The 15285-nt window shown below is 42.8% G+C and overlaps 1 protein-coding gene across 4 annotated transcripts in view; it reads left to right on the plus strand.

Moving 5' to 3' along the window:
- The first annotated feature begins 5591 nt into the window (after positions 1-5591).
- Positions 5592-15285, plus strand: part of WNK1 (WNK lysine deficient protein kinase 1) — a 167063-nt gene continuing 157369 nt past the window's right edge. For all 4 annotated transcript variants that reach the window (XM_006862706.1, XM_006862707.1, XM_006862708.1 and 1 more), the window contains exon 1: positions 5592-6438. In XM_006862706.1, the coding sequence (XP_006862768.1) occupies positions 5677-6438 (762 nt within the window). In that variant the 5' untranslated portion in view covers positions 5592-5676. The remainder of the gene's footprint in view (positions 6439-15285) is intronic.

Below are 15285 nucleotides of genomic sequence, written 5' to 3' on the forward strand. Positions count from 1 at the left end.
CTGTGCTTATCTCAATACCATTTCAATACCATACAGATTTTTTAAATACCTGAGGTGACTTTGTAGGATAAGCACTGGACTGTGAACCACAAGGTAGGTGGTTCGAGCCCACCAGCCACTCCATGAGAGAAAGATAAAGTTTTCTGTTACCGCAAAGATTTACAGCCTTGGAAACCCTATACAATGTCGCTATGAGTCAGAATGGACTCAACGGCATTTAACACCAACAATAATTTGGTTTGATATAGGGCAAGTCTAACCCCTTTTTTAAATTGTAAAAAATACATCTATTCCTCATTGGTTAACTGCCTGACTCTACCTTCTTTCTTGAGTTCCAGACAACAGAGAGGTAAAATGACAATTATCCTTAAACAAGACAAAGCACATGGAAAATGAGGAAAAGGGAGGCCAAAAAAAGAAAGAAAAGAAAAATGCTCTCAAGATAGTATTTTCTTCAGTAAATTATGCAATATATAAACTAAGGTGTATTTTCTGTGTTCAGTACATTTCAGCCACTGCCTAAATCAAAGCTTTATTTTAATGATAGACAGCTATCAATGGAAAGGAGCTTTGGTGGTACTATGGGCTGAACATTGGGCTGTTAAGTGCAAGGTCAGCAGTTGAAACCTACCAGTCCCTCCATGGGAGACAGATGAGGCTGTCTGTTTCTGTAAAGATTTACAGTTTCAGAAGCCATAGGGAACACTTAGACTCTGTCCTGTATAGAGTTGCTATGATTCAGAATCAACTCAACGGCAGTGGATTTGGCTTGTTTTTGTTTGTTTGGTTACCAATGGCAGGGATCATGCAAACATAAAATGGGAAATAGAAACATGAATAGAATCAATGTAAGAAATAGAATCAATGTAAGAAAATGAACACAGACTAGAGAGATTAAGGAACATGGTGAGAGAGAATAAAATACTTGTAGTTTTCTAATGGGTGTAAATTTCAGGAAGTTAAGCCTTTAGGCTTAGTGCATCCATGTATAGTGTTTGTTCTGCTACTGTAATTTACAGTTATATGATATTTTCTATAGATTCCAACCTGTTGCCATGAAGTCAGTTTCAACAACTACCCTATAGAACACAGTAGAACTGTCCTGTAGAGTTTTAAGTCTGTAATCTTTATGGACACAGCCACATCTTTCTCCCACAGTGTGGCTGGTGGGTTTGAACCTTCCACCTTTAGGTTAGTAGCAGATCTGATTAACACTGTGCTACCAGGGCTCCTTACATAGATTATATAGGGGTAAATTCTTTACTTGAGAATTGAGAGTAGAGAAAGGAAAAATATTATTAGAGATTATAATAATCAGTAACTGAAATTTTCATCTTAATTAGAGGTTGGTAGCGTAGTGGTTACGAATTGGGCTGTGAATTGCAAGGTCAGCAGTTCGAAACTACCAGCTGTTCCGTGGGAGAAAGATGAGGCTTTCTGCTCCCATAAAGATTTATAGCCTCGGAAACCCTGTACTGTGTTGCTACGAGTCGGAACCAACTCCATGGCACATAACAATAACAACAAACATTTAAAAGAGAATCAAACAAATAAGGGTCTGTAGTACAATATTCAAGCGAAACAGCATAACATGCATACATAACCATTGGGCAAAATATGGTTATACTTAAAGTTTTACCTGTTTTTCATAGTAAAGCTAGTAATACACAAGTAGGAAATGCTATCATGTGGTAAATTGGTTTTAAGTCAATGGTTAATTATATTATTCACAATTAATTTCTGTTCCTGATTGAAAGAAATATGTTGAAAGTGTACAGTGATTGTCAAGGGATTTGTGTCCAATGCAATGTAGCCAAAGTTTCAGGGTTCAATAAACAGGAATACATAATAAAGTCCTTTAATAACTATTCACATAGAAACATCGTCATTTGACATAAAGTCAAAAAATGACCATTGTGATTTACTGATTTTTAAAACTCATCATTGTTCATTATTTGCCTTGTGTTAAACAAAATACTGCCAATAATCAATTCCAATTGATAGGGACCCTATAGGACAGAGAGTAACTATCCTATTATGTTTCCTAGGCTGTATATCTTTACCAAAGCAGACTACCACCATCTTTTTTCTGCTGAGTGGCTGCTAGGTTTGAACAGCCAACCTTTTCTTTAAAAGCAGATGATTTTCTTACTAAAGTAACAAATGAGCAACTTCTATGGAGCAGCCTCAAGAATTACAATGAGATTGTACTCTAATTTATTCCCTTACTTAAATTCATCAGTGGAAATAAAATATTAACTATGCGTACCAGAATGAGAGTTACTATTATGTCAAGTGACAGATAAATTTTATAAAACAATGTAACTCCAGTATTCTAATATTCTAGTTGTTCCTATGGTTCTCATGGTGGCACAGTCTTTAAGTACTTGGCTGCTCACGGAAAGGTCTGCAGTTTGGCTTCCAGGAAGAAAAGATCTGTCATCTGCTCTTGTAAAGATTACAGTTTCGGAAACCCTTTGAAACAGTTCTATTCTGTCCTATAGGTTGCTATGACTTGGAATCCACGGCACATACCAATAACAGTGCCCCTACTGTACTTGTATTTAAAAATGTTCATTAACTTGCTACCTGCTAGAAAGCCAACAACCATTAAAAAAAACAAAAAACTTTATCTATCTATCTATCTATCTATCATCTTTCGGGTAAAGGAGCTCTGGTACCGTAGAGGTTACGAATTGGGCTGCGAACCACAAGGTCAGCAGTTCGAAACCACCAGCTGTTCCGCAGGAGAAAGATGAGGCTTTCTGCTCCCGTAAAGATTTCCAGCCTTCGGAAAACCTGTACAGGGTCGCTATGAGTCGAAATCGACTCCACGGCACATAAAAACAACATCATCTGTAGGATAAGCACGGGACTGCTAACCACAGGTCAGCAGTTCAGACCCAGCCGCCACTCCTCGGAAACTTTATACAGGGTCGCTCTGAATCTAACCGAGTCGACAGCACTTACCATTAACAATAATAACCATTGGTTTAAAAACAAACTTTTTAATAAAGCTGTTTAAGTGTTTGTTGTTGTTGTTGTTATGTGCCGTCGAGTCGGTTCCGACCCATAGCGACCCTGTACAGGGTTTCCGAGGGTGTAAATCTTTACGGGAGTAGAATGCCTCATCTTTCTCCCGCGGAGCGGCTGGTGTTTAAGTGTAGCTTTTGATAAACATAAATCAGCACAAATATTTTACATATCATATGAATCTAAACTATACAGCAAAAGAAATTGTGGACATTTTCTAGGGTAGGAAACAATGTTAACGAATCTTCTGTCAAGATGCTTCCAAAACTATTCACTCAATATGGTCTTTCGCTAGGATGTGCGCTTCTAAGCTCGTTCCATAGCGGGCGCTAATGAGAGACAGCGGCGTGTCGAGTTGACGCTCTGATGCGGTTGCGTACGTTTAAGTGCTTCCCGCTCTTACCCGTTGGGCTAAGATTTTTAACTGCCATCAGAGTCGCAGGTTTGACTTACTACTCTGTCTGGTGCCCCCTGGTGCTCATCACCTATACGTTCTTGAGTAGATGCAAGTAGCAATGGGATCCAAGGAATATAAAGATGCTTTTAAGAAAAGCGTTCCATTACTAAGAACTGTATGGATCCAGGCTTCCTCTTGTCTACAGCCTTGGTATGAATTACTTGTATGCATGCACCCACTTCCAGAGAAAGACGAGATGCTGTTTAACTAAGTCATCAAGTAAAAGAAAGATGGAAAATAAGTTGCAACCAACGACACAGGCAGAATTCAACTAAGTTCTCTCAAGTTTGTGGTACAAGAGGCAAATTTGTGCCTCTAATCTTTTTTCAGTCGATTACTCCATGTTAATTTCCCCTCTTCCCCCGCCCCCCGCCCCCTCCCGGCAAAGCTAAAATAGCGCTCACCACGATTCTGGATTTTAGTAGGGCAGCCTATTATGAGTGCCAGAATATGTCTTAAGTCTGGAGTTGAGAATGTGGCTTTAATTGTCATGGAAGGGAGGAGGATAGAAGATGATTCTGTCTCCTCTAACTCTCAATATTAATAATATTAATTGCCTGAGCAATCTTCAAAGTTTCTTTAAACCTACGGAAGGAGTCTTTGGCTCCTTTAGCTCTCTGAGCTCAGGCTGTGGTTATCCTGCTTTGCCCTTCCCCTCCACCCCCACACCCCTACAGTCACTCAACTCTATTGCGGCTCTCTCCATTAAAGAACAACAGATCATTTTTCATTGCATGGTAACCCTAAGAGATCTCTCTCCTCTCAGCAGAGCATTATGGGAGTCGCTTCTCTCGTCTTCCTTCCTTCTCTCCCTCCCTTTTCTTTCTTTCTTTTTTTCCTTCATTCCGTTCTTTCACAATTAATCCCAAAATAATGATGTTCCTAGCTAGCGCAGACTTCAGGATGGGATTTAGCGACCCACGAAGACGCTCCCATCAGCCTTCCAGAAGGGGCGGTTTCCACAGAAAACTACAACTTCCATGAGGCATCATCTTAAAACTACCGCAGGGCGTCACGGAAGTCGTAGGCTCCTTCCTCCTCAATCCCTTTCATTCCTCGAATTCATAAACTACAAGTCCCAGATAGCCTCAGTACTGGCACGCCTGCGCGAGAGCCCGGAGAGTGAGGTGGGGGTGGGGCTGCCCCGGGCGGCGGGGGGCGGGGTCCGAGCGGGCTGTGTGGAGACTTCAGACTCCCGGCGCCATTTAGCGCGGAGAGTTTCCCGGGCGGACGCGGCTCTTCTCACTCGGCCACTCCGCACCCCCATCTTCGGTGACAGAAGGTGCCTGGTGGGGGTGACTACTCTTTTCTCTCCCTATCCCCTTCCACCCAGTCCTCTCGGTCTTTTCTACTCTCGGTCCAGAGAAGCAGCGGAGCTCGGGCCCCGCGGTGAGCGGCCCTCCCCTCCCCACCGTTCCCTCCCTCCGTCAGCCCCCGGCACCGGCCCGGGAGGAGACGAGGCTTTGCCAGGCCCGGGGCGGGCGGGGAGGCCTTGGGGAAGGGGGGGCCGCTCCTCAGGCACCGAGTCTTCGAGGCTTTGGCCCTTCCCTCCAGGGCGATGGGCGCTCTGTGAGACTGGTCCCCCTCGTTGGGGGCGCGTGGAGGAGGAGGCGACTGACTGACTGACTGACCCGGAGTCCCTAGTCTTCCTCAGCCCCTCCCACTCTTCTTTTGCCCTGGAGCTGCCAGCGCCTGGGAGTGTGTGCTCGTCCCTTCGTCGCTTTGCCGCCGCCCTCAGGGCCTAGCCCGCCCATCCCGGGCAGCGGCGGCGGCGGGGAGCTGGAGCGGTGGCCGCATCTGCCGCATCCGCTTCCACTCAGTGCCGACTCGGTGCCCTGCCCCTCATGACTGCGGCGCCTCCGCTGCTACCGCCTTCCTGGCTGCTCCTCGCCGCAGGATGGATGGGGACCGGGCGGCGCTAACCCTCGTGGCTCAACTCCTGAACCGCCCGCCCTGTGAGCCGCAGCAACCTCGCTGTCAGCAGCCGCCGCAACTGGGCCCGGAGTGCCTCCTCTCCGCCCGGGCGGCTTGTCAGTGCTGAGTGAGAGGCGCCCGGCTCGAGCCGAACCCTCCAGGGAGGAGGAGCCGCCGTCCAAGCGGGGCCCGACCGGCCTGCCCCACTCCTCCTGGCTCGGCCCTTCGCCCTCTTCTTCATTCACTAGTCGGAGCCCGCTCGCGGACCGACCATGTCTGGCGGCGCCGCCGACAAGCAGAGCACTAGCCCGAGCGCTCTGTTCCTCTCGCCGCCGGCGCCCGCCCCCAAGAATGGCTCCAGCTCGGATTCCTCGGTGGGGGAGAAGCTGGGGACGGCGGGCCCCGACGCCGGCCCGGGCCGGACGGAGGAGTACCGGCGCCGTCGCCACACGATGGACAAGGACAGCCGCGGGGCGGCGGCGACCACAACCACCACGGAGCACCGCTTCTTCCGCCGGAGCGTCATCTGCGACTCCAACACCACGGCGCTGGAACTGCCGGGCCTCCCGCTGCCTGTGTCCCAGCCCAGCGTCCCCGCCGTGCCGCCGCCCAGCGCGCCCCCGGAGCCGCCCCACCGCGAGGAACCCGGGCCCGCCACCGCCGCCGCTGCCCAGCTCGCCCGGGCGCCTGCAACCGCGGTGGCCCCGGGGGAAGCAGCCGCCGTGGGACCTGCCGCCGCCGCCCCCGTCCCCAGTAGTTCAAGCCAAGAGCGCCTGGCCTCCCAGCCCAGCCCGGGGGGCAGCAAAGAGGAGGCCCCGTCCGGGAGAAGCGGCAGCGGCGGCAGCCGGGAGCCCCTGGAGGAGCGCAGCCAGCAACAAGATGACATCGAAGAGCTGGAGACCAAGGCCGTGGGCATGTCCAATGATGGCCGCTTTCTCAAGTTTGACATCGAGATCGGCCGAGGCTCCTTTAAGACCGTCTACAAAGGTCTGGACACTGAAACCACGGTGGAAGTCGCCTGGTGCGAACTGCAGGTAAAAAGCCCCGCCTCCGCCTTGCGTTGGGGGTAGGTTTGGGATCCCGAATTCAGCGCAGTTGCCCACTTTTGTGATGGTTGTTGGACGGCTAGCTCCAAGGAAGAGAGGGAGGGAGGCCCACAGGGAGAGGCTGAAAGGAGCAGCGTGCGGAGCACGGACCTAGACGTTTGAATAGACTAGGAGTGAGTGGTACCCGAAGGGACTTGCTCCTAGTGAGGGAGCTGCGAAAGTCATGTGAGTGCAAACGTGTTGGCTGCTTGTTACTGTTTTAGTGCCTGGCAGCCCACTTGGCGTTAGTGGGGAAGTGTTTGAGTTAAGTAAGCACAGAACCTTTTTGCTCTCGGCATTTCGATCTCCTCAGAGGTTAGGCAAGGATGAACTCCGTGTACATCTTGAGGTTAAGGTTGGCGGTGGTGGTGGTGTGCCGTGAAGTCGGTTCCGACTCATAGCGACCCTGTACATAGTTCCTGAGCCTATAAATCTTTACGGGAGCAGAAAGTCTCATCTTTCTCCCGTGGAACTGCTGGTAGTTTCGAACTGCTGACCTTCAGGTTAGCAGCCCAATTCGCAGGCTAATTAAAAAACAAGGTATATTCAAACTTGTTTAGAGAGATCTTTGGTTGGTTGTTGCACTGGCATGTAATACAAAAGAAGGATTTTAAAAAAAGTCTTTCTTCTCTGCCCCCTTTGGGATGCTTTGGGACCAGTAAGACACCATCAGTCTTAAGTGTTCCACCTAATGGTACCTAAGCCCTATGATATCTAGGAGTGAGTTGACATTGTTCATTCAAACAAATGTGTCTTCAGCATGTTCACTATGCAGTGAATAGTGAAAGTGCCCGTGTGACATAGTGTAAATGCTTGGAGAGTTATAATGTCATCATTGCTATAATCTTGTAAAAGATTTTTAACCTAAACTTTTCCAAGAATCCAAAGGAGTCACCATACTTCTTTTTTTTAACCTCTCAGGGAGGCTTTTGTGATGTGAATAATGGTGTGTCATTCTGGTTGTGACAAGGTATATTCCAGGTTTAAACTGCTAGATTTGGTATATTTCTTACTTGACCAAGTAGCAGGTTGTTTGAATGTTGCCTTCCCCAGGAAGAGTGAGCAGAGCGTGGGTAATTGCAGAGTTAAAGTTGTGCTGAATGAGAAAGTCAGCTACTACTCTGTATGCAAACTTCCATTATTTTTGCCAAGAAAATGGACCAAGCTGAAATAGTATGTGAATATAATTGAAGGCTCTAGGGACTTAAGTTTTCCTGAGCTAATTTTGTTAACACTTAACCCTTTGAATGCCAGTTTCCAAATGCCAAGGCCATATCTAATGTGAAAGGGTATGAATACAGTGTGTGGGTATAAACTTAAAAACTGACAAGTTCTCTGTTGTTGTTGTTGTTGTTAAGTGCCATTGAATTGAGATTCCGACCCATAGGGTTTCTGAGGAGCAACTGGTGAGCTTGAACAGCCAACCTTGCAATTCAAAGAACTTTGCAGTCTGGCTCATTAACCCACAGCATACCAGGACTACAGCAGGAACATAATATATAAATTTCTAACTGTTATTAGAGTTAATGGTCTAGAACTTATAGGGCATTGTTGAATAAAAGCTACATACTAGTTTTAGAGTGATTTAAAAGTTGAAAGGTGGCAGAACTTTTCTAAAATAATCATCTATCTATAACTTTATTTCTAATGGTTAGTCCTACTGAAAAACTTACATCTAATGCCTGTTGCTGTTGAGCCTGGAATTTTATTCATCTGCTATAATTTTGTATATGAATAGATGCATTTTGAAATTCTTTAATTGGTTTTCTTTAAAACTAGACCTAAGTAAATTTTGAGCGCTTTATGTGTGGATTAATTTTGTTAGTTTCTGTTGTTTTACTTTCAAGACGTCTCAGATGGTAATTTACGTGCTTTCCATTGCCATCATCAAATTTTTTGATAGCTTTTTATTTTGGGATTAATGATACATTGTAAAAAAATTTTGTCTGATGTCACATTAAGCTTTGACTAAACTCATTTTTTCTTAGAGCTCATGACTTTGGATTTTCAGTTTTCTGTTTAGGCATGGGCATGGTCACACTAGGGAAATTCTGATCTTTGTTAGAGTTTTAAACCAATTCTGGATTTAGCTGCAGAGCCAACTCATTAAGTGGTACCCTGATTTAATGTAGACAGTTGCATGTTATTTGACCCTGTTTTTCATTTTGATTTCTAAAAAGTGATTATCCTAGTCCACAGATCTTACAGGGTTTCTGCTGCTATTATAAAGGGACCCTCTACAGGATTGCTATAAGTCAGAACCAACTAGACAGCAGTTAACAGCAACAAATGATACTTAACAAGTACATGCCTAATAAACTCTAAAGTAACAAATTTCAGGCTTCTAATTTGGTTATTTATTTATTTATTTATTTTTACCATTTAAATGGAGCAATAGACTTTTTAGACTGAGGGATGGGTAGTTGTGGAGTACAAATCAAATTTGATGCTGTCAAGTTTATTTTTGGAACCCAGTTTGTATAGCTGTCTTTTCAAATAAGCATTGATTCTTAATAAATAATATACAGTTAATTCTTTGATACCACAAATCTTAAAAGTAAGATGCATATTTCCTTATGTGGTTTTATTAGGCAAATAATGTGGCTTAATTTTAATTCTCAAATGTGTTGGGCAGAAATGTTGCTACTGAACTTTGCCTGAGTTTACATTGAGTAATTTGTTTGAAATAATCTTTTGTTCCTTCTAAACAGGACAGAATAGAAATAGAGACAGGATGAATTTCATTGGTTAAGAGATGATTTAAAAGCATATAGATTTATTGCTGTAATAAGTAACAGTTGTGATACAGGAATTGAGAATTAAGTTTAGGTTGACTTATACAGTTCCTACTTAGTGTTGGGATTTAATAATGTTTTCATTTTCTTTTACCTTTTTTTCTGATCTATATAGTGTCACAGGTTTTCCTAGTATGTTAAGTTGTTGTTAAGTGCCGTCGAGTCAATTCTGACCCATAGCGACCCTGTATAAGGTTTCCAAGGAGCAGCTGGTGAGCTTGAACCATCAACCTTGTAGTTCAAATGACTTTGCAGTCTGACGCATTAGCCCACAGCGCCACACCAGGACTCCTTTCCCTAGTATAAGGACCTGTAATGAGTGGTTGTTTTTAAATAAAGCACTTTAGAAATCTATTGTTGCCTTGTAACTGAGTTCATTTCTTAACATTCAAATTCTAATGCAAGATCCTGGTTATTTGATAATCATCCTAGTTAATCCCTATGGAAATATTCAACTGAAAACAGGCTCTCATTTTCAGAAATCATCCTAAACCCATTATATGGGTTTTCTGATAGCTTAGCTTTTAGATGGATCTGTAAAAGCAAAAGAGTTGTTATGCTAACTATATAACTACTGAAAAAGTACACCATGAACAAATTCATAGTAATTACAATTAATGAATGGGTCTTTGTTATGTGCCTGTCCTTTCATTTAAACATAGGACCAATCTGATCTTCAGGAATAGGTGAAATTTAGCATGACCTGAATGTAAGTCTAAAGAGGGTACTGCTTCTATGTTTGTTGTTGTCGAGTGCCTTCGAGTCAATTCTGACCCATAGCGACCCTGTATAGGGTTTCCAAGGAGCAGCTGGTGAGCTTGAACCGCCGACTGTGCAGTTCAAACGGCATTGCACTCTGGTGCGTTAACCCACAGTGCCACACCAGGCATGTATAGTATTTGAGAACTAGTCTGCTTGGATTCAAATCCTGGTTTGGCTATGTTATTTCTTCCTTTGGGCAATTTCTGTGCTACAATTTCCTGTCTGTAAAATAAGTGTAAAAAGAATACCTTTTACTTTATATTTTTGTTGATTAAATGATTTTTGGTGTGGCTCTGTAGGATAAACACTGTGAAATGCTAATCGCAAGGTTGGTGGTTCAAACCCACCAGCTGCTACTTGGAAACCCTGTACAGGGTCACTATGAGTTGACCTTGTTGTTAAGTGTACTGTTGAGTTGATTCAATTTATACGACTCTGTATAGGGTTTTGGAGGCTTTTACATCTTTGCAAGAGCAGAAAGCCTCATCTTTCTCCCATGGAGTGGCTGGTGGGCTTGCACCAACAACCTAATGTTTATGTATTTGTGTGTATACACGCGCACACACACACACAAAGCATTTAGGGCAGAGCCTAATACACATATATTAACTTTTAACTATGAAGTTGTTGCTAAATGCTGGGGAGTCGTTTCTGACTCAGTGATCTTGTATAGGGTTTCCAATTTCCAAGGAGTAGCTAGTGGATTTGAACCACTGACCTTGTGGTTTGCAGGCCAGTGCTTATCCTACACCACCACACCAGAAGTGATACGGCATCTTTTTTCTTTTTTTTTAAAAGGCATTCCTCTTGAGGGTAAGGGTATTTATGAAGATTTTGTTTGGTTTTTGCTTACATTGTTTGAAAACTTGTAGCAAAGCTCTTTTTTTTTACAAAATTATGTTGTTGTTGTTGTTAAGTGCCATCAAGTCGGTTCTGACCCATAGCGACCCTTTATAGGGTTTCCAAGGAGCAGCTGGTGAGCTTGAACCACCGACCTTGAAGTTCAGATGGCTTTGCAGTCTGGGGCATTAACCCACAACGCCACACCAGGACTCCTTATTAAAATTGTCAAAGTGTGAAACTATTGTTTCTTGACACATCTTTCATCTAGTTCAATACACTTCTGAAGGCAGAGTTTCAACCTTCTTTCTAATACTTCCTGCAAGAATTCTGTGATCTTTGATTTACACCATGTCAAAACATCTTTTTCTTGTAAATGAAGTTTTCAGATTTTTTTACAACTTCTCCCTAACAAGGCCCCGTGATTGTCAAATGTCCTTAGAGAAAAATCTGTCAAGACATTATCCCTTTAAAGTCCCCCCAAAACAATCTCCATAACCTTCTGATATGACCTCTTTTCCTTAAATTTAGCTGACCCAACACATCTCAGAAGCCACTGTTTTGATTTGTCCTTGCTCTCTAAATCATGAGTCCTGGTGTGGCACTGTAGGGTAATCACTGGACTGCTAACCTCTCAAGGTTGGTGGTTTAGACCACCAACTACTCCTCCGAAACTTATATGGGGTCATTGTAGCAAAACGCTTTAACGGTTGGGAGTCCTTGTATAGCAATGTGGGTTAATGCGCTGGACTGTAATGTCTGTTTGAACCACATGGTCAGCAGTTCATGCTCACCAGCTGCTCCTGGGAAACCCTTTACGGGGTCACTGACTCTGAACTGACTTGATGATGGCGCTTAACAACAACAATAACCATTCTCATAAGAGGAACATAAACATGTTGGTCATTAAACATGGTGTCATTGGTGTTCAAATTCCTTAGCTTTAACTGACCTCTGCCTAACTTTCTAACACCATGACCTATTACTTTCCCAAATACTAGTGTTTCCAAACTGCTTATTTCTGGAATTTGCTGAGATCTTTGTTTCATCTCCTTTGCATGTACCTGAAAAGCATTTTCCATTTTTGTGGATTCCATATATAAGTCTTGTTGTTAGTGCCATGGAGTCGATTCTGACACATAGCTACACCAGAAGTCCTTAATTCTTGTAATATTTAACAAATTGAATTGAAATTGTTTATATACTTTGTGGACTTTCCTAGTTTTTGAGCTATTTGAAAACATAAATTGGTTCTCAGTGTCTGGTGTGGTGCTGTAGGATCAGCATGGGTGGGACTCAGTATACTTTGATAGGAGTCCTGGTTTGGCACTGTGGGCTTAATGAGTCAGATTGTAAAGTCGGTGGTTCAAGCTCACCAGTTGCTCCTTGGAAACCCTATAGAGTTGCTATGGATCGGAATCGACTCGATGGAACGTAACAACAACATACTTTGAAAAAGTTTTTTAGTTACAAGTAGCTAGAAAACTACCAGAACTATTCCGTGGGAGAAATATGAGGCTTTCTGTTCCCATAAAGATTTACAACCTCGAAAACCCTGTACAGGGTTGCTGTGAGTCAGAACCAACTCCACAGTACATAACCACCATGTTAGAAGTAATTGTAGAGCTCAGAGTCTCCTTTGTATTCCTTGTATTTCTTTAACTAACAGCCGATTAGGTAATTTTAAACAATATTTCTAGAGTTTTAACCTATGCTTTAATAAAATATTAGAACAAAGGAGCTTTGAAAAAGTCACGAATGTCATAAATTTTCAACTTGATTGAATATTTTAAACTGTCTAAAATTGGGTTTTTAGGAGATTTCTGTTTCCTAAATGTAGTAATTTAATCAACTTTTTAAAAAGGGGCAACTTTTCAAACTGAAGAGAAATTGCTAGAAGCTCTTCTTAAGCGTATTTGTAATTGGAAGAGGATTGTAACTTTGAGAGGTGGCAGGCTTGATTTTGTATATTATTTTTAAAAGATTGATTATTGATAACTTTCTACATGAGAGAAGAAACATCAGTAATTTGCTTGATTTTGTTGTTGGCGTTCACATAATTGGTTATTGTAAAGTGCCTTCTAGTTGTTTCTGACTGATAGCAAACCCTGTATAGGGCTTTCAAGGGGCAGCAATGGATTTGAGTCACTGACCTTGAGGTTAGCAGTTCAGTGCTTATCCTACAGTGCTACACCAGGACACCACCTTACTTTTCATTTAGATTTTCAGATAACGTTGCATATAATATTTACTTTCAGTGTTTTGACTTGAATCGTGGTATTTGCAAAATTACCATGCTATTAAATGTACCGTAAAGGAGCTCTGGTAGCGTAGTGGTTACGAATCGGGCTGCGAACCTTAAGGTCAGCGGTTCGAAACTACCAGCTGCTCCGCGGGAGAAAGATGAGGCATTCTACTCCCGTAAAGATTTACACCCTCGGAAACCCTGTGCAGGGTCGCTATGGGTCGGAACCGACTCGACAGCACATAACAACAACAACAACAACAATACATAATATGGCAATTTTGTAAATACCAAGACTCAAGTCACAACACTAAAAGTAAGTATTTTATGTAACCTGGTGTAATACTGTAGGGTAAGTATTAGATTGCTAACCACAAGTTCGGCAGTACAAACCCACCAGGTACTCCTTGGAAACCCTACTCATTGTCCCTATGAGTAGGAACTGACTCAGCATTAACAACAGCAACAATATGCTTAATGTGCTTAAAGGTAAACTGTTAGTCATTCTAAGCAAATTCAATTTTCATAGGAATCAAATGGATATTTTGAAGTTTTCTTGGTTTTAATCATCATACTCAGGTTAGTTAAGAAAAACCATTATTATATCTGTAGATGCCTTCAGTGCAGCTAAGGTGTATCTCACAGTCTGTGTGTGTGTATTTTCCTTGTGTTGATCAGTCATATACAAATGTATAAACCAAACAATAGGAGATAAAGCAAATCAAGTAATTATTGATAGGCATATTATCTCTATTACTAGATAAAGGTAAACCGATTGCTTGTGTTAACAACAGGGAGATCTTGGCTAGTTCTATCACCTGATATATCACTGCATGGATATATCTTTACTCAGGTTAGTAGTATTTATGCATTAAGGTAAGTTTGGGAAATGCAACAGATGTCATTATCATTTGAAAATGCTCTTTGAACTCGCCTCTCTTGCCCCTTGCATTCATGCTTTAAGCTAGGAAGTAAATTGGGCATATTTGCTTAATAGTACTTGTTTTGGCTTACATCTTGCTATGAAGCTGGAAGCTATGTCACTCCTATTTCAAATACCAGTAAGTCAATTGCTGTGGGCAGACTTCAGCAGAACTTCAATGAAAAACTTATGGATCCCGATAGAATATTGTTGTAAGATGAGCCCCCTAGGTTCGAAGGCCCTCAAAATACATAATGTCTACAATAATCAACTCCAACATAAAAGCGATGGTGAAGGTGGCGCAAGACCAGGAAACATTCCTTTTTCTTTTTTACAGTAGGAGCCCATTCAAAGTCAATTAACAATGGAATTGTAGGGCTTAGTTAGGTTGAAATTGTATAGCCAAGAGGTTTTTTAGGGCATGAACAAGGGTGGTAATGGTGGAGATGGAATCTTAAAATATTTGTTATTGTTAGGTGCCGTTTGAGTTGGTACCGACTCAAACGACCCTATGCACAACAGAACAAAACACTGCCCGGTCCTAGGCCAACCTCACAGTTGTTGCCACACTTGAGCCCATTGATGCTGCCACTTTGCCAATCCTTCTCGCTGGGGGTCTTCCTCATTTCTTAGGCGATAAGATAATCAGGATTTAGTGATTAATTGGTATTTACAGGAAAAATGAAACAGGGATAGGAAGGTGAGGATGGATGGTAGTGCTGTCAACTGAGGGAAAGAAGAAAGGGTAGGGTTGGGTTTTTTTTTTCATTGTGAATTGAGTAATAGTTTACATGGGAGAACATCGGTTTTACACTCAGCCTATCATATTTTGTTTCATTGCAATGATTACAATCCCCTCCATGTATCATCATTCAACAGTATTTACTTTTATTCCCTCTGAGTTTTTGTTGTTGTTGTTGTTGTTTTGATGTACATAGAAACACTCAGGAATATATAATAATTTAAACAACCCAAGGGCACATTCTACAAGTCTGCCTCCTAGTCACCAGCACAGAGCCTTTCTCTTTCCATGAGTCTAGAGTCCCCAGCTGCTGCATCTCATCATGTCATCATCTCTGCCTCCATCTCTGGTGTCACTGCTTCTCTGGGTAGGGTCCCACATTCCACTCATAATCTTCACAAAAATGTATAAGCCAGATATAGTCTTATATTTTTTATATATGAGGAACCTGACTCAGGTTTAATAACTTGTTTAAGATCATACAGTGTAT

This window comes from Chrysochloris asiatica, unplaced genomic scaffold (assembly GCF_000296735.1).
Source record: "Chrysochloris asiatica unplaced genomic scaffold, ChrAsi1.0 scaffold00050, whole genome shotgun sequence".
NCBI classification, from domain to species: Eukaryota; Metazoa; Chordata; class Mammalia; order Afrosoricida; family Chrysochloridae; genus Chrysochloris; species Chrysochloris asiatica.